This window comes from Lissotriton vulgaris, unplaced genomic scaffold (genome assembly GCF_964263255.1).
Source record: "Lissotriton vulgaris unplaced genomic scaffold, aLisVul1.2 SCAFFOLD_1172, whole genome shotgun sequence".
In the NCBI taxonomy this organism is placed as follows: Eukaryota; Metazoa; Chordata; class Amphibia; order Caudata; family Salamandridae; genus Lissotriton; species Lissotriton vulgaris.
Genome location: NW_028251121.1, coordinates 9,271 through 35,033, shown reverse-complemented (window position 1 = coordinate 35,033; position 25,763 = coordinate 9,271). Strand labels below are relative to the sequence as shown.

Here is a 25,763-nt window from a genome sequence, read left to right as displayed (position 1 = left end):
AAAGAAACTCATTTAGTGTCTACCTACGTGTGTGTTCACACTGTGAACTGTTGTGGGCTGAAACAATGCTCATGGTCAACCCAATCAGCCATAGATTAAACACAGCTGAACCACCGTAGCCATTGGCTCAGCAAGGCTGTCCAAAATACCTCTTTCTCTATCTTTATGTATTTATTTTTGCGTTGTGGGATAAAATGAGCCCTTCTTAGCCAGATCGCTAAAATTGTCTGTGGCAACATCCATAAAAAGGAGCTATAACTCGAAATGACCTACTTATTAAATTATCCGCACATTGCCAGCTCTGCTCGTGTGCTCTTTTACATGCAAGGGCTTCGAAAGGCCAGGAGATTGAGCCAAGCTGGCAGGAATGCTGACAGTGACCCTTACTGCTCTGCCGTCAGGCAGCCTTAAAACCGGAAATCTACTGGAAATTTGCAGGGGAAAGACAGAATGTATTTTCTTCCTGTAATACTCAGAGACCATATCTGTGTGTGTTTTTTAATGGTGTGTATTACATTTTCTCCTTTATCGGTTCCTGTCATCAAGCTCTAGGGCCGTGGCCCTCAGGAGCTATCGCATAAAAGGCAATTTAGTCTAAGGCTGGGTTTGCCGCACATGATTGCAGCATACGGAACACAGAAGGCTTTTCACATTTCAACCAACCAATACATTAAAAAGCCCTCCTACCCCAAATAAAGATCAAAAACTGCTTTTAACAGTGGGTCAAATATGTGCCGCAGTGGCGTCCAGCATTTGTCCATAAGCCGGATTCATGGAAGTTTGTTAGTTTAACTGCTAACCAGGTAAAAGAGTTCGATTCTGATCAATTGCATATAAAATCATTTTACCTTTGTTGCCTTAAAATCTGGCGCGGTTTTGCCTCTTGGGCCTACTTTGGACACCCATGTTTAGAACGTGCTGCACAACTCGCACTCGTCGTGCACGGCTCGAAATTAAAATTAGGAACATAGAATAATAAGCCCAGAAGCCATGGCCACTACTCTAGTTAAATCAACTTCTCCGTTTGGCACAAATGGCCATCTTTGCCTTGCAAGGCATAAACTTAAGAATGTAAATGCTGCGTTTATGTAAATGTGTTTTTTTCTTCAAAATTACTAATCCATTCCCAGCCTTCACAAATAAATACGTCTAAAATGCTGTGGAATTATGTTGGTTTTAAGTACATTGTATGCGAGCAGGAGTTGTTCGTGTAGGTATTATAAATACTGAGCTGGGTGCCTGCCAGAACGTGTTTAAAAAGAACAGCTGAATTTAACCCTCAAGCTGCCTGGATTGCGCCCAGAATAAGACCGTTCTGTATTTGAAAAGCAGCTGGAAGTTATTTATGCTCCTGTCTTCCAATAAAACCCTGATGTGGATGGGTTCAAACTTGGGTATGGGAGGGGGGCGGGGGGGCACTTGGTATTTTCGCTTTGATGGTACCCAGAAACTGGTGGTTCTGTCTTTCGAGAGTGACCTGAGGCAGGAGGGTTTGTCTTTCCATAGGGTTCAGCCCAAGATATTTCTATAGCGCCTAGCAACTTGTAGCTTTATTTTGCAAAAGCTCCAAGGAGCAGATTATACCATCTTTAAAGCACCCAGACACTGGTGATTTTATCTTGCAGGCTAGCAGTGCCCAGACCTGGCGGTCCGGTATTCCTGTACCACCCATAAACACGTGACACCATCTTTGAATAGCTCACAGAAGTCGGTCTACCTTACGAAGGCGCCCCAGACCCGGAGGTTCCATTTCTTACATCACCCATCAGCAAGTGGTTTCTGTCGATAGTTAGACGAGGCCATTAGCTTTCTTCTTTGCTAGCCAGAAGTATGCCGTGTTAGTTCCATTGGCACCGAGAGAAATAACGTCTGTATTTCTATAGCGCCCAGAAGCAGGAGGGTTGTCGTTCGGTACTGGCTAGCCATACTGGTGCTTGTCGTTTGCATGGCAGGTGGTAGGCAGGGTGGGCCGAGCTTCGCCGATACCGATGAGGGAGGGGGGCGTGGGCCCCCGTGTCTTGCTGTCTCAGCGCCGGATGAGTGAGGCTAATGAAGCCCTTTCCCGGCCTGGCATGCAGCAGCTGCGCGCGGGGCGCTGGGATGATGAGGCTCGACTCCCTGCCTCTCCCAGTAAATTAACTTGACCTTTTTCTAGTGCGCAGCTTGGGCTCTGTCAGCCCGGGCTCCTCGGAAGCGCGCGCTGCTTGAGGCGGCAGTGTTTGCACCCAGGGGATGGGGCCGAACATGCCCACTGCAGCAGCAGACTGACGACGCACGCGGGCTCCCTGCCTGCCTCCAGGGCCACCCTTCCCTGCCTCCAGGGCCACCCTTCCCTGCAGAGCCACCCTTCCCTGCCTTCAGGGCCACCCTTCCCTGCCTTCAGGGCCACCCTTCCCTGCCTTCAGGGCCACCCTTCCCTGCCTCCAGAGGCCCCCTTCCCTCAGAGCCACCCTTCCCTGCAGAGCCACCCTTCCCTGCCTTCAGGGCCACCCTTCCCTGCCTCCTGGGCCACCCTTCCCTGCCTCCTGGGCCACCCTTCCCTGCCTTCAGGGCACCCTTCCCTGCCTCCTGGGCCACCCTTCCCTGCCTCCAGAGCCGCCCTACGCTGCCTCCAGAGCTGCCCTTCCCTGCCTCCAGAGCCGCCCTTCCCTGCCTCCTGGGCCACCCTCCCCTGCTTCCAGAGCCGCCCTTCCCTGCCTCGGGAGCGGACCCTCGTCCCTGGGTGCCGTCCGTGGGTTGCTCGCTCCGTGTGTGCTGGTCCACCAAAGGATTGTAATGTGCGGCCCAGGGGTGATGGTAAAGAAACCGACTGGATTATCCTCCCAACGGGCCCTTCTATCAGGAGTAGGGGTCGTTGGACAGGAGTGGCCCTCTTGGCTGGGCAGACAGACTTTCCTTGTGGCGATTGGGTGCTGGGGCAGGTGCAGGCCCTCTTTTATGGTATATACCGGTACAGAAGATGGTCTGCTTTGTCCCCGGGGTAGAGTGGGCCTCTAGTCTGGTATAGGGGTCCAGGAGATGGGCCTGCCTTGTCCCTGTGGGGGTGAAAGGGTGGATCCTCCTCTCTGGTGTGCGGGTTCAGGAGATAGAGTTGTTTTAATAAATTGTGCCTGCTCCTGGCAAGTATACGGGTTCAAGGCGCGGGCGTGCTGTCTTGTCGATGGGGCTTGGGAAGTAGGGTGGGGGTGATGGCCTCTCTTCTGGTCAAGATATGCCGTCCACAGGTAGGAGATCAGCCCTCTGGGCTGGACCCATTGCATCTCATAACTTAACTGCCTCCCACCACCCCTTGCTCTGGCAAGACTGGGGCCAGGGCTCGAGTCGGGGTACCACGCGGCTGGACGGCATCTCCCCACTTATTTTACCGGGGGGACGGGGTCCCCCCTGCCAAACAGCTGGACTTCACTCCTTGGCCTCTCTGTGACGAGTAGCAAGCCACCTTTTGTGACGTCACTTTCGGTCGTGACGTCACTTCCGGTGACAGCGTCCCCCCACTTCTTTTTTTAGGACTTGTGCCCTGACTGGACCCTCACACAGCTCGACGCTGCACCCCTCTCTGGAGTCCGCAGTGGGATGCACTGTTACTCCCGGAGCTCTGCCCATGACCCTCAGTCCTACCTAGTCAGGAGCACCCCGCGCCCTTTTATTTCAAGGACCCAAACAAAGGCGTAACTGTGACTTGGACTGTTGACCCGGGCCCAGCCCAACATTCTGGCTCTGAGAATGAGGCACATACATCCTTCAGCCATTAAAAGACACCCTTTCAGGCCTGCAGCAGCCCTCTGCATGCAGCAACTTCTGCAGTTCCACTAATGAGACCAACCTGACCCTCTGCTATTTCATTACTAATGTTACTGCAATCCACAGAGTTCTGCCTACCCACCTCCTTCAAACCTACTGCACCACGTGCTTTGGGTACCAAGACTTGCAAACTACTCCCTGCCGCTTCCGTAGGATGACTGACATTTAAGGTGCTGGGCACTGGCACTACATTTTGGAGTTGATGACTGATTTTTCCTCATTCAGCATTCCTTCAGAGCAAGTCAAATATAGTAAATGTAGAATGGAGAGAGAGGAAGATAAAAAAAAAAAGGTAGAAAGCAGGGAGGAAACATAACCTGCAAAAGTGAGACAAGGCCACAGGAAGTGTAGAGGATTCATCAGCGATCAGTTAATTTATTACAAATTGAGCAATGGGTGTATCACCCAAGCAACTCCCCCAATGCTGCTACACAAGCTCTGGGGCAAACATGCTATGCTCATTCCTGTATTTGCCACCCGCCCACACGGTTTTCCCTTCCATCCTTCACCAGCTCTAGATATTTGAACCAGAAAAATCTCATGTCCAATTGTGAAATTTACAGCCCATAATGTGCGGCCTTTCCAAATGCTCCATTAACTCTGCATCTCTTCCACAATCCTTCCACTACGGTGAGTGTCATTGTGTTGAGAATATTGTTCAGCTAACTAGCCTTGTAAGTGTTTACCAGTGTACTTCAGGGTAGAGCCTGCCCTCATGCACCGAGACAGATTAGCTCTAGCCGCTGGCTGTGCTCTCACCTTTATAACAAATCCGGGATTTGTCACTTGCTAAGTTGTGAGAGCCTTTGCTAAACCCCAGGCAGTGTCTGCCATGAATCCTCTCTCATTTTTTATCCTTTCCTACAGGCTCCAAGGACCCCTGTGCTGAGGTGACCTGCAGCTTCGGCAGCACCTGCGCCCGCTCCTCCGATGGGCAGTCGGCCAAGTGCATCTGCCCAGCTTCGTGCACCGGTGTGCCAGAGAACGTGGTCTGCGGCAGCGACGGCAAGGACTACCGCGACGAATGCCACCTCAACAAGCACGCCTGCGATAAGCAAGAAAACATCTACAAGAAGTTTGATGGGCCCTGCGGTGAGTGACAGTTAAGGGTACTCTCCCTCTATATTGCATGCTTTATAGCCCATGCCATAACTATTGCATCCGTGACATTGACCTAACCTCTGCATCACAAGGTAAATATAGTGTAAGTAGATGTGGGTATACGAATAGTAAATATATGCTTACCATGAGGATGTGGAGCTAAGGATATGGTCTATGTACTTACCATGAGGGTGTAGAGATAAGAATAGTAGAGATACGAATAGTAAGTATATACATGCCACGCAGATGGCAGATGGGGCATTAAGAATGCTATGAACGTACTTCTGATGAGGAGATGGAGGTAGAAAAAGTAATTATATATATATATATATATATATTTATTTATTTAACACTAGGATGTGGCACTCATGTGCAGCACTGTGTTGCCTGTCGGCCACAGACTGTGCTTAAGGGTGGGGATGCTGGCGTCATGGCTTAGCCCATCATTAGCCCATCTTGGGATTGGCCGAAGTAGAAGAGAATCTCGAAAGACGATTGGTTAGAGTTCTGTGTTCTCTTTGGTCGAGAAGGAAACATTGCAGGTCTTGGGCTTCTCCAATGTGGTGTTAGAAGTGGAATATACTGTGTTCGAAGACTTCTGTGGAATGCACAGAGAATCGAGTCAGCAGTGGGAGGCAATGCACGCTCTGTCAGTAGGGGGTTATCTGGCTTTGTGCATGCATTCCCTGACAAAGCCTTCTCTGATTAGCATCTGTAGGAAAATGTGATGAACATGGTATCCGCGTGAACGTCAGCTGATATGATTCTGCTTGCACAAGTAGGAGAACGTGAAAAGATGATGGGACAGAAAGTGACTTTTGAAACTCTTGTGAGGCCTGAGGTGTTGCGAGCCATCCCTTCCCTCCCTCTGGTGGTCACTGGAATGCCTAATTTGTCATAGTTGTGGCTGACATCCTGTCCCTAAAGTAATTTACAGACATGTTCAAGAGGACATTAGGCAAGATTTGGACCTTTGTCTATCTTTTGTCTCAAGGTGAGTAATGGATTAAACCGGTCCTTGATCAGGAGAGTTCACGAGAGTGACATCGGCTTGGATGTACTTGTCTCGGGAGGTGTCGGAGCCATTGCTAGCCCCGCACTCTAAAGATACATTTTGGAAGACTCTCATACTGTACCGTAGGGCAGGTCTGCATGGGAGGACAAGACTGGCCATGGACAGTTAGAGCCATCTCTCCAGGAATTCCCCAAGGGAGTTTCACTAGAGACATTTTTTATCAAAGAGCTGTTGTCTGCCAGTCTCCCCTCCCGGTTTTAAAAAATGTTCTGACCTGTTTTAATCCGCGATTTGTAGATTGATCGAGGGCTCACCCCTGCCCCAGAGAGATCCCTATTGGGGAACGCTTCCCATTGCACAAGGCTTGGCCAGCGCCTATGGAGCAGGCAATCCTCATTAAACAAGATCTGTCTGGAGCTCATTAGACCAGATCCAGTCAGACCTCATGGCGTGTACTTTCCCCGTTACATGAGGTCTGGCTGAGGTCAATGTTGCACAGGCGTCTATGCAGTGTAGGGTCTAATCCTACAAATCCTGGCCAGAGCCTTAGAAGCACAGACTCCCGGCTGCACAGGGCCTCTTCAAAGACCTTTTATAGCAGACTTCTGATCCTTTGAGTTCTGGCGAGAACTCAACTTGTACTGACTCCTGGTCTGGTAATCCGTTCATAACCCACTGAGCGCAGGTACCTGGCCACACAAAGTCTGCTGTTGGTTTATAGAGTGTGGACCCCTGGTTTACCAAAGTGTAGTCACACCACAGGAGTGCAAGCTCCTAATGAGACGAGATGTGATCCGAACACAGCCGGTGAAGGACCTTGATGGAGGCTCATGGTCTTAAACGTCGTCAGCATCTGCAGGCCCATAATCGGACAAGGCATGGTCTCAGAGTGGCATTAATGTAATTGTGCAATGAATCCCTCTTCAAACCATACTTGTCTTCTGTTTCTATGGCTGGGAGGTTGATGGCGGTGTTGTACAGCTGAAGCAGAGGAGGCGAGAAACCATCCATGGATGTATTGACATACTGTCCTGAATTCCAATGGAAATAATTTGTGCTAAATTACCACCAGGCATGGCAAGCTTTGATGTGAAGTCCCTGGAGTTTTCTCATTACATTACTTGAATAAATTGTAAATGGGAATCGAAGGGGAGCCTCTTGCTAGCCGCCCAGCGCCCTCCACCTAATATGTACACAATTCTGTTCAGATTTGTCTCTGACCGCTGACGATAATTGTCCATGGCTTTTAGATGCAGAAAAACAAAAAGAGAAAATCTATTTTTAATGTGCAGCAAGTAGGAGGCTCACAATGCTCAACAGTGTCCATGTAAAGCATGGCGAGGTGAAATGTGCTTTACTGCTCGTAAAGTATGGAGGCTTGTGTTTTAGTAAAAGGACAGTGGAGGTATTTAGAACGTGTTCAGTAAGGCTCAATGGTGATGTGATGTAATGAAGTCTGGACCGTGGGACGTATAGGGAGGAATGCTCCACTTCTCCTTGTCTCTGTTGCAAGTTGTCAGCTTGGTTGTCCCCAAATCTGACCAGCTCATACCAGAGTCTCCCGGTGATGCCCCTAAAAAGTTCCCACTTGTAGGCATGTCTTCAGAGAAGAACCTAGAGGTATTCACTTTCACGTGGAGGTCTTATGTTATGGCTTCTTAGTTTTAGTAAGATTTGGAAGAGCTGTTTTGCTGTAACAAGCGCGTTTGTGTACACGCGTAGCGATCGTGGTGGTGAGTTGGAGAAATGATGTTCTAGAGAAGATGATGCGAGTGGATATTCCATGCAAGGCGAAATGCAGCAGGGATCGGTTTTATGGTGTGGAATCGGATGTCCTCAGAGCGGTGAGGGATGTTGAATGTCTTTGTGTCTGGCTCCGGATGTGTAAAGAAGTCGAGGCCTGTAAGTCCTTGTACGTGAGTTACAGTTCTAGAAGGTCTGGTACGTAAGAGTCCGTGTATTGAGGGCAAAGGCTAGCGACTAGTTTGTGGGGCTGTTCATATGCAGACTGCTCTAAAGAGTGTCCTTGTGCGAGGGGTTCGACTTGTGTAAAGAGTTTGGAAGCGTCTGTGTGTATGAGACTGTAGCTCTGGATCAAGCGTGGTGAGTTCTTCTGTATGAAGCCGTGCGTGTAGTGGTACAAGGGTACTGACTCTATTTGTTAACGGGGCATTAAAAGTGTAAGAGCCTGGGGTATTGCTTTATATAAGCTTGCACCTGCACAAGGACAGGCGTTAGTGACAGCCTTGGTTGTAATACACACAGTCAAATAAACCACGATTGGCCGGGATATCTTCACTTCCCTAAACACACAAATTTCCTATTTCTTTTCACAGATCCATGTAAAAGTGCACTCAACGACCTGAACAGAGTGTGCCGGGTGAACCCTCGGACACGCAGGGCCGACATGCTCTCCCGGCCAGAGAACTGCCCACAGCGGAAGGACCCAGTGTGCGGGGACAACGGACACACTTACGACAATGACTGCAAGATGTCACGGTCTGGGGCAATCCAGGGCATTGAGATCCAGAAAGTGCATTCAGGACAATGCCAGGTTCAAGGTAGGTGAATGCTGGCTACGACCACCTAGAATTGTAGTGGGTGGCATTCATGCAAAGCACCTGAAACAGCCCTACTCAGTTTATCTCTCTATAAGTGTTTCTTACACAAAGTGTCAGGTTGGTCATTGGAGGCACAAGTGATAGAGGATGAAAAAAACTTAACAGACATACTCTTAGCATAGTTGACAACTGGTGGCACAGCATTCCATAGCCCTTTGATCCAGTGGTTGCAACAAAAAGTCATTGCCAAGTGGCAAATATATGTGGTGTTTGGTGATACCATTTCATTTCTATACTGAGGCTTGAGAGCTCCAGCACTGAGCTCTGTGTATCTGATGAAAAACACTACAGGTTTTGAGCAGAGGCAAAACGCAAGAGAAGTCTTTAAGTTTCTGCTACAACAGGCGGATAAGTGATAAATGATAAAGCAGCGGAATTACAGGGTAATATGTATTTCTGGAGAAGTGTAAGGAGATCTGTTACGAAGAAACCTTTTCTACTAACTAGTTTTCAAAATTAATGGCATTCCCTGGATATCAGCTCCATTCTGGTGAATGGTCTTCGTATAAAAAGAAATCCATTCAATCTCTATTTTCCTCTATTTTCCTGACTCCTGTATAAGTAGTTTTCCTTTCATGTGGGCAATCCCCATTGCCATCTTCTTTTTCTCGCCTCCTCTCTTCATTCCTTCTCCTCTTATACTCCAATCGTGTCCCCCATTTCCTGTGTTTTTTCTTCAAAACTTTCAAGGAAAAATATGTTGGAAAGTCACCCAAATAAGGTTCCACCAGCTTGGTTTTGTCAGGCTGGCATTCTCCTTCTTAGTTTCTCTCTTGATGGAGGTGAAAAGGAACAGCAATGTGCTGGTACATTGTCAAACTTCTAAAGAATTGAACGTTTCCAAGTCACCAGCCAGAGAGAGTTGTATCCATCGGAACAGCCTGCCAGTCACATTCTTTCGATAATGGCTGCAGTCCATGCTGTATGCCTGTATTGAGAATATCAATTATTGAGTTTTTGTTCAACGGGTTGACCCACTAGAACACTTAGAAGATATTGTCTCCCACACCCAGCACAGGTTATTTGTGCCTAAAATGCTGTTCTTTTGTCCCAACAGAACTCAAAGCGGTCACAGCCATCCACAGAACACATTCCGCTGCACTTGGTGCGGGCAAACAACACAACACAACACAACACAGCTATACCGTATAGTTGAGTGTCAACACTTTCCATTGAACCGTAGGCCGATCCAGCACAGTTAAGATATACTCCTTGGGTTGACATACATATATCTACCACAACATTCTCTCATTCGATCACCCTGTACCACTATACAACAGTACCTGTCTAAATAGAATTCAGAACACCCACCTCCCTGAGTCCAGCTCAGCCACCAGGTTGATGCCAGGTATCCATGGCAGTGTACAGTAATTCCAGTTAATTCACACATGCAGTTCTGGTGGACAATGATTAAAACCAAATAGGACAGTTAGCGTGTGAGCATCAGGACAGAAATCGAGATAAACCCAACCGGCTTATAACATCTCACTATCCAAAGCCAATATCCTCACACTGCCTACTACTTCTTACAATTTATGACCAACATAATTGGAAGGACTGCAGGCCTTAACAATGGAGGGTGTTGTGACAAAAAGGCATAAGGTCCTGTAAATGGTATAATTGGTCTATAAAGGCTTGGGATCCTGTGAAAGTAGGGTGTTTGGATAGGAAGAACCACAAAGCCCTGTAATGGTGATGATTGGGATACTAGGGCCTGAATTTCTTTTCGATGCTCGGTGATGGGATAGCCACAGCTGAGGTCCTGCAAATGGTGGCGTTGTGATCGGAATGGCTGAGATCCTGTGAATGGAAGGAGTTCAGATAGCCATTTCCTGGAACATCCTCCGTGCTGGACGGCCAGTTTCCCAGACCAGGGTGGTTTGGTGCCATAGTTATCAAGGGAAGATTCAGAGGATGTAGTTTACCCGACAGCGAACACTGTAATCGTACTGAGTTGAAGTTTCTTCATTTTAATTTGCAGAATTTCTCCCCTCCTCTGCTGTGCCCCTCCCCCTCACTGCCCTGTTATCAGGTTTGATGCCCTGAAAGCAGTTTCATCAGTGATGCATTCAGCTCTATGGAAACTGCAAGAACTTGGTTTATGCTTTAACTAGACCCTATAATTAGCCGTAAATTCCCCTGATCCAGGTCTGTGAAACTTCACAGGCAGCCACAGTAATATGCAATTTATGCGTCTTATTGCACTTTTTTTCTCAAGTGCTTATGTCAGGATTGCATATTCACTGGTGGACACCTACAGACTTTCATTGCAGTTCGTTTTCACGGCCGACGGCACTCTGAACCTCGAATTATGACCCCTGACGAAGGGTCGCGTTTTACTGACCCGTATGCATTGGGTTGTTGATCATATCATGGATAATGATTACTGATTGGATATCTTAGCGTTTATGAATGAATAACCGAGAATAAACATTCCTTGGAAATATGAATATGAGTTGAATCGAAGAAGATTTATCGGATTACAACTTGATTTAAATTTGTTGATAACCATTGATGTTGTTACTGGCATTGTGCTCCCGCCAGTGTGAAGGTGTCCCTCCTACTGGCTTGTACATAACACCTACAGACAATACCACCCCCACATGTACGAATATGCACCCACACCACGACCAAACGCTCCCCGCACAAACCAACGCTCCTTCACAAACTCATCCCATAAACAGGTAAGCGCATCACTGGTTTTGATATCGGTGGGAATGTTTGAGAGATGAGTGTCAAGTACAAAAGCTGGCTGCATGGATCCTTCATATACATTTCTGCAGCACTGCGGTGTGGTCGTGCAGTTTGATGGGGGGAGGTTGGGATGGCTTGTAGAAGGTGGGTGCATCACAGATGCGAATGAGTAACGCTGGAAGCTTCTAACATGAACAGAACATGTCATGTGCGTCTCATATGCCTCATGGGCTGCTCATCAAAAACGCCTTGAGTTGGAGCAAACTTTTTTTAAACTCAAAGAAGGGGAAATTCAATGAAATATTATGTTATTCCCCGCTACAGCGTGCATAATGCTCTGCAAAATCGGCACTAAAATATACTCACTCACACTATGGAAACTATCCTCATGGGGCCCAGTTTGTCATTGAGGAGTGGAAGCCTGGCCGGCACAGACCCCTGCACAGGGCGTCGTACAGTTGACGCTGCGAGCAGGAGTGCTGGGTGCAGGGCGAAGGCTGCCGACAATAGGCGGCCATTTTGAGAAGTACTTAAAACATTGCAATCAGTTGAGGGCACAGAAGGGTTCGTGAACCCCACTTCAGATATTTGTCCTGCATGTCTCAAGGTCATGAATAGTTTGGTATCGTCTTAAATGAAGGGAAACGCCCTTGGCATCCAAATGGCCTGGAGGCATTGGTGGTTGTGTGCAGGCTAAAGACCATGTCCTTCGGTCAGTTAGTTGTGCGCCTTTATTGGGTTGGCTGGTTTGTGTCCCTCCCCTGCGTTTTTAGGTCTTGTCCACAGACAATTTTAACTGTCTCTTGGCCAGACCTTTGAAACTAGTATACGTTTAGTGGACTTTCGGTCAACCCCCATGCTCATGATTACATTGCTTTGTTGTTTTTCTCAGTTGTTTTCTCTTGATTCAATGACTTTCCGTCTTATTCTTCTATTTGTCCTTCCAAGGGTTATTTGGTCTTATTGCTCTGTTTGCCTGACTTGTATCCTCCCAATGCTGACATTGCTGGCATTCAAGAGTGTACTTTTCACTCCATGAGAGTTCATGAGTTTTCTTACTTTCTCTCCCGTGTGCAGATTTCTCCTTCCCCTTCTGTCTTTGTTATTTGCTTTTATGCCCCCTCTCCTTCAGCTTGTCTGTTGCTTCCCCTGCCCCTCCCCATGTGAATCTTTTTAAAGAAAAAATATTTCCCACCCCGAATACTCTGTTGGTCCCCCACACCTCTCCTCTTGGCATATGCTTCCTCCGCCCCCTGTCACTACATTAAGTTTTTCTGACTTATTAGCACTGGCTGCACAAATGACAGACCTCTATAAAATGCTTTTTCTACCCATGCATGGGTGGCACATAGAAATGGGTTGGTCTAATTTTAACAAACTCATACAAAGATAGCCATTGCAGCAACATGCGCATTGACCGCGTCCATCTTTGAATAGGTTTGTGAAAACAGTAAAAATGCATTTAAAGTTGGCCACTACAGATGCATGCAATTCCACAGCTGCTGTCTTTAAATGGGATTGTGAAAACATTACAAATGCATTTAACGATGGCTGCAACTGGTGCACACTTTCTATAGCAGCCATCTTTGAATACATTGTAATATTTTAACAAATTCATTCAATGATGGCCGCAATGGATGCACTTACATTCCCAGCAGCCCAAAAAAAAGCACTGAGACCCATTGACTTGACCAGTACTAAATCTTCTTTCCTGCCCAATGCAACAAGTGCCCTGAGGGCATGGTGTAGGGTGCGGCCAATAGGTACTTAGGGCAAAGGTTCAGCTTTATTATAACACAACCAGATGTTCACTAATAACATTTTTTGCCAAAAAGAGATTATCTATGCAGATTTCAAATTCATATGTTTAAAAAATAAAAAAAATAACTAGTCCCAACAAAAGACAGTTGAAGGGATGTTCTGGCTTAAAATCAAAACTTAGCACCCACTGGCAAAGATTACAAGTCTGGGTTGAATTGGCTAATGCATGCAGTGTTAGCACATTAGAGCGAGACAAAGAGAAGGAAGCCGGCTGGAGCAGACATAAAGTTATCCAGTTCTTAATTAGTCCCTCCAACAGTTGAATGCAAGCCCTCAATTTACGATGGAAGGAAACACCGAAATAGCCAATAGCCTTGTGTGCGTGAAGACTACTCCACTGGCCATTGTTAAGATGTGATTAACAAAGTCTCAAGCCTCTGGCTGTTGGACACCTCAATGAAAGTTTAGGGTTGTAAGGGGCTGTCGGACCCATTTCATGTACAGCAGGAGCTACTGGGCCTCAACATGGTCAATTATCACTAGTGTCGAGGAGTTCATCTAACTATGGCTCTGCAAACTGAGCAAAGTACACTCCTTTCCAAACTTGACTCTTGAAGTAGAAAGTAAAGCAGTTACGTGATTCTCCAGAGGGTTGTGTTGGGGGCAAGAGCTCAGAACTCAACAGTCAACCAACATACGCAACACTGTAATGTCCAGTCCAGTGCTTTGCATTTATGTAAAAAGAAGCACTTTAATCACACAGCAGAACTAAATACTTCACAATGCAGTGGAAATTAAATACAGGGTTCCAAATTAAGTAGTAAAACTGAGAAGCATTACACAGCGTCTTCTTTCCAGTATCTTCTCATTATCTCATATTCTATTCGGGTGGAGATGCAGCATCTACAGTCACCTACATACTACGGGCTTAGGCAGGATTACATACTGGAGCAGATACCTCAAATAATCATGAGATAATATGCAACTCAATTCAATTTCTCTTTAACCCCTTCTGACAAATGTCTTAGCATGCCCAATCGACTTGTCTGCACACGTTCTTGGTCTCCTCTCCTCATTGCAGGCTAAGACCCGCATTTTACCTGATGTGCTGGTTATTGTAGGGGGTTGGGCTGTGCAGTAGATGCAGTCCGTGCTCCTACCCTCAAGGCAGGGCCTCCTCTCCTGTGGGAGGCCTTGCCGCCCGCCTCGCTCAGGAAGAAGTTTGTGACGGTGATCAGTGTGCCACATCTTCATGGTAGTTCTCGACCTCCCTGGTGGCGGCCATCCAGACCCGCTGTGGATGGGTGTTATGGTGTGCCAGCTGCTGTCTCCTGGGTGAATCCCTCACATGGTGTCTTTCTGGCAGTTGTTGCCTTTGGGCCTATCAGGGTTTTCTGTTTCAGCGGATACACAGCTTTTGCTTACAGTGTCGACAGCAGCAACACCGTCTCTTAAGCTCATGGAAAACTGCTGGGTGACATTGGGATACTGGTTCTGGAACAGTTTCATGCAGCTAACAAGGACACTGCACAGATCAACTGAGGGAACTCTTCTGTGACATGATTTACTCCTGTTTTTGCTCACTAGAAATGTCTGCTTCCTCTGAGTACTCCTGACACCATTACATTTCTGGGCTTCTCCTGGACAGTCCTCCTAGAAGGCCAGGTACACTCCTTCCTTATCTCAACAGGCAGCCTTCTAGGCAGTTCAGACACACCCTCAATTCCCCAGCAGAAAGTGCAGACTACAGGTGATGTCCCCTGACCTCTGGGAGATGAGATGTCGGGAAAACACCAGCCCTAGTTGCTCTTCAGATATTCTGTGGAGTACTTGCTTGTTTGGTCAAGAAGAACTTGGGTCCGGGACAAAGTGGAGTGGTTTAGATTCCACTTTTATATGCATTTTCTGCAGGGGGTGTGGATCCATTGTCTACGGTTTCAGAACTGCTTTGGTTTGGTTCTCTTTCAAATATCAATAACAAGCAGCTCCCGAGACACAGCCTTTGTACAAAGTGATGACTCTCACAGCTGGTATCAGTGGGATGTTTTCAAGCAGGAGTATCCAAAACATGGACACATTAAAGTTAGATCTCTGCACCTGCCTGCCATCATCCTTCCAGAAACAGTAATCAGGTACAGGTAAAAGGACACGCCCTGTCTAGAAACTTACTCGCCTTTAATAAAAATAATCTTTAGTCCCACATTCACCTCTACCAACTACCAAGTGTTAGCGCCCAGGAAAAAACTCAGCAGCTGCCTTTGCTAACAAAGTCTTCATTGATTTTCCAAATGTAGCCCTAAGCCTCTTTATTCCTCGCAGTAACTGGGCCTCGACCTCCAGCTACAGAAACTAAGACAATACACTTCCACTGGATGGAAGAAGCTGTCCTCGTTCTTAATTTTCTGTCATGCTAGAACCAGGGGCATCCAGAAATGATCCCACTGCAGCCAGTAATCCAACTCACACAGCACACAGAGTGCTTCCACCATACATGTGCTACACACTCACTGCGCGTACACCCACTTGGCACGCTCATCGGATGCCAATGCAAGGTTCCGGTATTCACACAACTGAAGAACTTTACACGATAGGAGCGAGTAGGCCTGTCGTACCTTAACACAGAGAAAAGGGTCTGATCAAACTCGAGATTCAAAGAAAATCATCACTGCTCTATGTGATGCTCCCAGGGCATGAACATTAGTCCAGGGTGCACTGTGAGGGCACACTTGGCGCCCCTCCAGATCAGACAGGTTCTGGACCTCACATTAGCCAGGACAAGCGTAGGCCTCTGTGCGTACAGTAGTGTGATACAGGGCCAAGATAAATCAAAATACCAGTTTCACATGCACTCAGGGCAGGGAATGCACCCTGCATGTTCACCATACAGGGGGCACTTTCATTCTAACAGGGGTACACCCACAGCACACTTCATCTGTTAGCAGTAGGACTACTTGGCAGCTGCACTTTCAAAACCCCAATCTATAACACTCTTGCATTCTCCAGTTCTGATAAGCTATAGAATCCTAATACACCATCACGTACTGTTCAGGACTTTACACATGATGTCATAGATCAATTTATAAATGTATGGAAGACGTTCCTACCGTCCCATACCAAGTGGCCATTGAGCTAATCAAGGGGCATCACGGTAGCCACAAATGTTGCTGTTTTCTACCTATCTTTACTGACAGGGTATTTACACCTTTGTCTATACGTATCCGTTGGGAGGTCCCCTGACACTTACTAGTGCTATTGCAACTGGGACTATATACGGAGATGTACCACCTGTGATTGTAACTGCAGCAATCTTTCTTCTATAAATGATTAACCAGACCGTGTATCTTCTGATAGTTACTCTACTCGTTCAGCTTTTAAACGTTTTAATTTAAGTACTGCCATCATTTATGAAGTCACCTGGTGAGCTGTGCGCGGTCACCACTTATTTCATCAATGATGTCATTCATGGTGTTATCTCTGATGTCATGTGTGTGTGGTCTTAATGGCTATGCCGGACAATTTATGGTTGTGCAGCTAATAGTAGCTGCTGAATTCCTGGCCTTTGTGTTTTCTTGTAGGTTTGTATCTTAACCAGAACGAGTTTGTGTGTGTGCGAGGTCTGGTAGTTAGTGTGTGTTTAAAATACAGTTCTTGAGGCAATTGAGATTAATCACAAAAGGAAATTGTAAATTTCGCATCAATGTTCTTGTGTCAGTTGGAAGGAAAAAGAGGAAACATTTTCCGTACAGTGATATCCTTCTATTGTTGTCTTGCCTCATTTCATCAGACATTACATTATGTTATTTTTCTATATGGAGAATTTAAGTATGAACTGGCTCCAGGGAGCAGCTTAGTACCACGATTTGCATTAGAGTTACGCAGATAGGGCTACTGACATACATTAGTGTCAGTGAACTAGCAAACCTAAACCATCAGGCCTACAGTGGGTCCATGGGAAACATCATGGTGGTTGTTTAATGTACCGCCCTTACATCTTAGTGACGACTTAACTGTCTGCCATTACAGAGCATTCAATTATTCAAGATCATTATTAAAATAATGTATTCAAATACGACGGATTTAATTGGGCTGGGAAGTACCACTAAGTTAATTAAATTATCTTAAAAAGGGGGTCCATTTCTAAAATTAATGCAACAACAAAAAGGAAACTGGGTTAATGAATGCAAGTCATACATTAAGGGTGTAGGTTAATTATTAAACATAATAAATTATTAAGGTAAAAATCAAATGTTTAAAAAAGGTCGATGCAGTGGTATTCAATGTAATGGTAGACCTTTGTATAAATATTCAAAAGCGAGGTAGTGCAGGCTATGTCGTGGTTAGCAATAAGTTGGTGGGTGATGTAGTAACATGCAACCACTTTTGTAAGTTAGGGATGATGATAACGGGCCTGGCAGGTTGTGGTTGCAATGCCAACTGGTCAAGAAAGCAGCCGTCGTCAGACAGTTTGATGGGAATTGGCGAGAGAAGAAAAAGGGTTTGGGGTTGGAAGCAAAGTTCTTAGGGCGCGGGAGAGGTAGGATTCACTAGAACAGGAATGCCGTCAGTGTAGTCTAAAGTGAGGACGGGAATGGAACAGTGCTAATTGTGGAGTACGGGCATTCCATGGTTTCTGCGCATATCATGAAATGCCTGTTTCTAACTCCTTGTTTTTGTTTGCTGTCTGGTTTTGGTTCAGGTTGCTCTTGAACAACTACACATATGTTCGAGGCATATGGGCTGCAGATGGTACATTATGAATAGATCGCCATCTGGTGTTGGGCTCGGATGATTGCACTTTGTTTTTCTCTTGGAGAGTCTTTTGTATCTTGGTGACTCCTCCCTTAGTTGGTAGTGCGCATGGGCATCGGCTCCATCCTTAGATTGTTTTTTTTCCGCCATCGGGTTCGGATGAAGATCGAGACGCTCCAGATCAACTTCTGAAGAAAGTGATTTTTCGGCGCGTATTCCCTTTCCAATTCGACGGTATTGTTAGCGAACGCGTTCTTTTCCATTCCGACGCGTTACAAATTCAAAATAGAAGAGAAAAACTTGGATCTACGTCGAGGAACAGGAGACCTTTCTCGGCGCAGTCAAGCCCGGAGTCCATGGAAAGGACTCCATTCAAAAAATGTCCATCGTGTGGTGCTAAGTTCCCACACAAGGACCTACACGAGGTGTGCAACCTCTGTCTATCGCCTGAACACGAATCCAGGGACTGCGAAGCCTGCGCAGCATTCTCCTCCAAGCTAACGATCAGAAATCGTCGAGCTCGAAGACACGAGGCTTCCAGAATGCAGGCGGAGGCGATCCCGGAGCTGTTCGGAGACGAACAAATCGAGGAAGAAGAGGACCAGTCGGGGTCGGAAGGGGACCAGTCGGAGGTTGAAGAACTCTTCGAGCAACAAACCGTGAGTGACGACGTCCCCTTACCGAAAAACCGACCCCGTGCGGTAACGACCCCGCCCTCGGGCCCGGTCAAATCGCTGAAAAAAGTTTCCGACGCCCCGCCTTCGGGCCCGGCAACGAAACCGAAACTGAAACCGAAACACTCGGAATCCCACCACGTCGGATCCGAGAAAAGGGCGTCATCGACTTCGACACCGAGGCGGCATACAAAGGAGAGCTCGGTATCGAAACATTCCATGTCGAAAAAGAAATATGATGTATCGCCCAAAAGACACTCGATACCCAAAAAGTCGGAATCGAGCAGACATTCGGTGTCGAAAACAGAAAGATCTGAGGATCGAAAACAAAAACAGCTCTCGGAACCAGGACCCTCGGTACCGATTCAAGAGCAACAAACAGATCCCAAGCAAAAGATCTTGTTTATTGACCCACAAACTGGGAAAGTGGTCACGAAGAAGAGAAAGAGTGAACAGTCAGAAGATAAACCTCTTCCTCCAAAAAAGAGAACAATGGGGACGAACATAACTCCTCCTGCTTCTCCTCGTCCTAGAGACACACCCTCTTCTCCTATTCCTCACAATAGGCCACATATTCCTACACCCTCCACACCAAGACCAGCTACACCTCAGTCAGATGTAGACAGTGATATAGGGGAGGGAGAACCTCAAGGGGATGACGAATCTATCCAGGATGAGGAAGATCCATGGGAAAATTACGATGTAGGGTCAGATGAGGACAACGACCCAGAGCTATACCCCTCAAAGCCTTCACCACCTGATGATAACACAGGTTTTGTGCAGCTCATTAATAGGGCAGCAAAATATCACAAACTAGATATGCACACAGAACCTCAGATAGAGGATTTCTTGTTAGAGACTCTACCTAGTGCACAGAGAACATCAGGTACTCTTCCTATGCTAAAGGGTCTTCTCACTCACACAGAAGAAATATTCGAAAACCCAGTGAGAGCCAGGGTGTTAAACCCAAGAATCGATAAAAAATATAAAGCGGCTCCAAAGGACCCAATATTTATTAGAGGGCATGTACCTCTTGACTCGCTGGTGGTCTCAAACGCTCGTAAGAGAGCAAACTCATTATCTACAGGAGAGGCTCCTCCACCAGATAAAGAGTCGAAGTTAATAGATGCATCAGGCAAGAGAGTAGCATCACAGGCAGCAAATAGCTGGCGTATAGCTAATACACAAGCTCTACTCGCACGTTACGACAGGGCACATTACGATGAGTTAGAAAAACTTCTCACACATCTTCCAAAAGAACATCAGAAGAAGGCAGACCAATTAATTCAGGAAGGTAAAATAATAACTAATACTTCCATTAAGTGTGCGTTAGACGCAGCAGACACTGCAGCAAGGTCTATTAACACTAGTGTCATGCTAAGAAGGCACGCATGGCTCAGAATCTCAGGATTCAAACAAGAAGTTCAAACAGCCCTACTGAACAGACCATTTGATCAGAAGACATTGTTCGGTTCAAGTACAGACGAGACATTAGAAAAGATGAAAAAGGATACAGAAACGGCTAAGTCAATGGGAGCATTGCAACAGCCAACGCACAGAGGTTCCTTTCGTAGATCCACCTATAGAGGGGGCTCAAAAAACACAGGAACAAATCAGCAATCCACATCTTTCACACCAACATCACCCAGAGGTAATTCAAGAGGTAATTACAGAGGTAACAACAATAAGGGTAGAGGCTGCGGAAATAATAACAACCGCAACGCCTCAACACCAAAACAGTGACTTCATAGATCTCCCCCCAGACCACATAACACCGGTCGGGGGACGTCTATCACAGTTCCTACCTGTCTGGGAAGACATCACGTCAGACAAGTGGGTGAGACAAATTATCCAACATGGTTATTGCCTAGAACTCACAGCTACCCCACCAAACATCCCCCCCAAACAGCGCCCAATGAGTCAGGATCATCTGACATTGTTAAGAGAAGAAGTGCTAGCACTTCTACAAAAGCATGCAATAGAGAAGGTCCCAAAGGATCAACAAGGAACAGGAGTATACTCTCTATACTTCCTGATCCCCAAAAAGGACGGGTCCCTACGACCAATATTAGACCTCAGACCTCTCAATGCTTACATAAATTCGGAGCACTTCCACATGGTCACGCTCCAACAAGTACTCCCTTTACTGAAGAAAGGGGACTTTCTTTCTACACTGGATCTAAAAGACGCTTACTTTCATATCCCAATTCACAAAGCCCACAGAAAATACCTAAGGTTTGTGTTAGAAGGACAACACTACCAGTTCAAGGTCCTTCCGTTCGGTGTCACAACAGCACCGAGAGTTTTCACAAAATGCCTAGCTGTGGTGGCAGCACACCTAAGAAGACAACAAATACATGTCTTCCCATACTTGGACGATTGGCTAATAAAGGCCAAATCAAAGGAAGAATGTCTTCACAACACACAGAATACAATTCAACTGCTGCACCACCTAGGGTTTACGGTGAACTACAAAAAATCATACCTGCAACCAAACCAGATCCAGCAATACCTGGGGGCTACAGTAGACACAGAAAAGGCAATAGCATACCCCAACCCAATCAGAGTACAGACAATGGTCGGGTTAATACAAAAATTTCAACCACAACACTCACTACCAGCACGAGTGTTTATGCAACTATTAGGCATGATGTCCTCTTGCATACTGCTAATACCACATGCCAGACTACAAATGCGCCCACTACAAGAGTGTCTAGCGACACAGTGGAATCAGGCTCAAGGTCAGATTACAGATCTGGTGTTGGTAAACGACCGGACGTATCGCTCTCTGAAGTGGTGGAACACAGAAAACATTTCCAAAGGACGGTCGTTCCTAGAGCCAGTTCCACAAGTAATAATAACAGCGGACGCATCGCTCTCCGGATGGGGAGCGCATATGGACAAATACACAGTACAGGGGAAGTGGAGTGCGCAGCAAAAGAAGCTGCACATCAACTACCTAGAACTGTTAGCAATATTTCTAGCACTAAAAGCTTTCCAAATGCAAATAACAAACAAGGCAGTCCTGATCAGAACAGACAACATGACTGCAATGTATTATATTCAAAAACAGGGGAGGACACACTCTCTCCAACTGTCCAAACTAGCACAGGACATATGGAGATGGGCCATTCCTCAAAAAATCTACCTGTTAGCGGAACACCTACCAGGAATTCAAAATCAAATAGCAGACATCCTAAGCAGACAGTCAGAACAAGTTCACGAATGGGAACTGCACGACCAAATACTACAGCCATTCTTCCAAAAATGGGGGCAACCAGAGATAGATCTGTTTGCAAATCATCAGAACGCAAAATGCAAACAATTCGCATCCAGGTACCCACACCAAAGGTCCCAGGGCAATGCACTGTGGATAAATTGGTCCAACAAATTTGCTTACGCGTTCCCTCCTCTACCACTAATTCCATTACTGGTGAGGAAACTGCAGCAACACTCAATGACAATGATACTAGTGGCACCCACGTGGGCAAGACAGCCGTGGTTCACCACGCTGCTACAACTCTCACAAGTACCACATCAAAAGCTAAGGTTATTACCCATGCATCTTACACAGAACCATGGAGAAATAATGCACCCAGATCCCAAACAACTGAACCTAGCGATCTGGCTCCTGAGGTCATAGAGTTTGGGTATTTAGATTTACCACCAGAATGCATGGAAATCATTAAACAGGCAAGACGTCCTACCACCAGAGCATGCTATGCAGCAAAATGGAAGAGGTTTGCTATACACTGTAACAGTAAGCACATCAACCCTCTGGACGCATCCACTAAACAAATCATTTGCTATTTATTACACTTACAACAATGTAATCTAGCATATACATCTATTAGGGTTCATCTAGCAGCCATAGCGGCGTACCTACAAAACAGACAACACCTGTCATTATTTAAAGTACCAGCAATTAAAGCTTTCATGGAAGGACTCAAAAGAGTCATTCCACCAAGAAGACCACCTTCCCCAGTCTGGAATCTCAACATAGTGCTTACCAGACTAATGGGGCCACCCTTTGAACCTATGCATAGGTGTGAAATACAATTCCTCACATGGAAGGTGGCCTTCCTCATAGCTATCACGTCACTTAGAAGAGTAAGTGAACTGCAGGCTTTTACGATTCAAGAACCATTTATGCAGCTACACCAAAATAAAGTGGTTCTTAGAACAAACCCAAAATTCTTACCAAAGGTTATTTCAGCATTCCACATCAATCAGTCAGTGGAATTACCGGTTTTCTTTCCAAAACCACAAACAGTAGCGGAAAGAGCCCTACATACACTGGATGTTAGGAGGGCCATATTGTACTATATAGAGAGAACACAAACTTTCAGAAAGACAAAACAGCTATTTGTTGCGTTTTCTCCCACACATAAAGGCAATCCCATCTCCAAAGCGGGCATTGCCAGATGGATTGTAAAATGCATTCAAATATGCTACTTAAAAGCAAAGAGAACATTAACTGTTCCTCCTAGAGCTCACTCTACACGTAAACTAGGAGCATCTATGGCATTTCTGGGAAACATTCCACTAGATGACATATGCAAAGCGGCTACCTGGGTTACACCGCACACTTTCACAAAACACTATTGTGTAGATGTGCACACAACACAACAAGCTAGAGTGGGACAAGCAGTATTAAAAACATTGTTTCAGACAGTTGCAACAGACACGGGCGACCACCGCTAGGGAGAGAACTGCTGTATAGTCTATTCATAATGTACCATCTGCAGCCCATATGCCTCGAACGGAATATGCTACTTACCAGTATGCATCTGTTCTTGGCATAGAGGGCTGCAGAGTGGTACATGCCCTCCCAGCCTCCCCGGAAACCTGTGTCTGTTCCAACACTATCTTATTTAGATACACTTACATGGGCACTCTTATCTGTATTCTACTATACTACTCCATCTAACCCTACTATGGCAAAACAATCTAAGGATGGAGCCGATGCCCATGCGCACTACCAACTAAGGGAGGAGTCACCAAGATACAAAAGACTCTCCAAGAGAAAAACAAAGTGCAATCATCCGAGCCCAACACCAGATGGCGATCTATTCATAATGTACCACTCTGCAGCCCTCTATGCCAAGAACAGATGCATACTGGTAAGTAGCATATTCCTTAGTTGTCGTAGTCTTTCCGAGTTAGCCGGCTGGAACGACTCCTTAGTAGTAATTGTTTAACTAAGTTTCCATCTCCTTGGTACTGACATTGCATATGCTCCCAAATATAGATTTGCCTAAACGTATTTACGCATTTACTTAAAAATGCTGGGATGTAAATCCATGCATTTTCCGTTATGTTACCTGCTTCCAAAAGCTTGTCATTTTTTCCGTCTGTTACTGAATTATTGAGACTGCCCTACCGGGATATGAACAAGAACACTAGAGTTTACAGACCTCGCCTGCTTCTTGGTCCTTATGTACTCACTCATTTACCTCGGACACAGAATGGGTAAAACCCTTTGATACATCAGACCTCTTGTGCCTTGCTCACGTTGGTAGTATTACTGGTCTGGTAGTTATGGCTAGTGTGTGTAGCGCACTGAAGACTGGGTATTTGATAAGCCTGCACACTGCGATTTCCTCACTGTCACCTGACTTTCTTCTTTTTTCTCTCTTAGATAAGTGCAAGGAAGAATGTAAATTCAACGCAGTGTGCCTTAACCGCCGGGGCAGTGCCCGCTGCTCCTGCGACCGCGTGGTCTGCGATGGTGCCTACAGGCCTGTGTGTGGACGGGACAGCCGCACCTACAGCAACGACTGCGAGCGACAGAAAGCAGAGTGCCACCAGAGGAGTGCCATACCGATTAAGCATGAGGGGCCATGTGGTAAGCGGCAGCAAGCTGCCCCGAGTAGTAGCCGCTGGCTGTTTTTCCTTCCTATGGGGCTATCCTGTTGTGCAGCGCGGATGCGACAAGCACAGTTACCATACAGCACACTTTGGAGAAACATTGCAATGTTTGTGTCCTCTGCTTAGCCGATCTGTTACTAATAATATGTCCATTATTATGTTCAGCATGTACCCCATTGTTATGCTACGAAGTCTTTTTCCAATCTGCTGTGCACATATTGTCCGTTTTCCTGTTGTCCAATTCCTCCCGTCCTTGTTATCCCACTCTGTGTCTGTCCGCAGTGTTTGTCTTCCAGCTTGCTTTGCTTTCGTGTTTTAATAGGGGATCATATTGTCTCTTTTTGAGGGTATAGAGGGGGGAAGAGGGTTTTTCTGTTGGAATATTAATAGAATGTCTGTCAAATTATACCTAGTGCATCCTCCTTTGTTATCCTTCTCCTGTCCTTGCTACCGTCAAACATCAGAGGTGGACGTCATCAATGTGCCTATGGGGTAGTGCCAGATTTCAGCCTTCATCCCACATTTTCCATGCCTAGTTTTGGAACAGCTGCCATTTGCATGGTTCTAGCCAGTTTGTGATTTGAACTGATTATGTTTCAAAGTCTGAAAAAAAGTAACAGTTTTGGAGCATGAGGTAATTTACAGCCCCTTTACCCCATTTCCAGCTGTGGCCAGTTGGTTACGACTTCATTTCCTCCTGCGCTGTGGGCCAATGAGTGTGTAAAGCTGTGTCCTACCTGGAAGATTGACAGTCCTGATTTTCCCGATTGGACCTGTTGGAGATCCACGTCTGCCCTTGTACTACTTTGAGCACCTCAGTTTGCCCTACCCGTTCCACATGAGCCCATGATTCCTGGAGGCCCCTCCCCGAGCCACATGGTTGCCACGTGAGGTTCCAAATATTGTCTATTGCAAACCTATAGAGGCTTGCCTGCACAACCTCCTGCTGTACTGTCGGCACCAAAGTTTTGACAGTCAATCCAAACCTATGTGGATGTGTACCGCTAGATGTTTACAACAAATTTCTACTGCTGTGCCGCCACCCTGTCCCACTGGGGTCCCCTTGCGGATTGCCATACATATCCCGTTTCACTGCGGGCGGGCCCCAGAGGTTGCAAGATATCTCTACCTATGGTTTAGCCTTCAGGCTTTGCCACATTTCCCCCTTGTTTCCTGGTGACTCGTGCATATGTAGTCAGTGCTTGAAATGGAAAAATAAAAGTGCAGGTACTCTGTAGCAGAGTACCTGCTTGTTTTTGAGAAGTTCCAGTACTCTCCAATTAAAGGTATTACATTTCTCTTTAAAAGTGCCGGTACTCTCCTCCTCAAAATAAAAATGTGGTGGTATGCCGTACTGGACAGTACCGGCCCATTTAAAGCACTGTAGTAATATTCCCTCATCGGCTATGGGGCCTTTTGGGTTTTGCTACTCTGGTGTCTCACAGTGCACCACCGGCTATTTGCAGGCATTGCTCC

At 46.4% G+C, this 25,763-nt stretch overlaps 1 protein-coding gene across 2 annotated transcripts in view; it reads left to right on the top strand.

Annotated features, from left to right (window-relative positions):
* LOC147663021 (agrin-like) overlaps positions 1–25,508 on the top strand; it is a 558,200-nt gene extending 532,692 nt beyond the window's left edge. The window contains exons 4-6 of one of the 2 annotated variants that reach the window (XM_086950728.1): positions 4,669–4,893; positions 8,254–8,478; positions 24,058–25,508. In XM_086950728.1, the coding sequence (XP_086806854.1) occupies positions 4,669–4,893; positions 8,254–8,478; positions 24,058–24,413 (806 nt within the window). In that variant the 3' untranslated portion in view covers positions 24,414–25,508. The remainder of the gene's footprint in view (positions 1–4,668; positions 4,894–8,253; positions 8,479–24,057) is intronic. The other variant, XM_086950727.1, reaches the window with a different exon arrangement.
* The last annotated feature ends 255 nt before the right edge of the window (positions 25,509–25,763 follow it).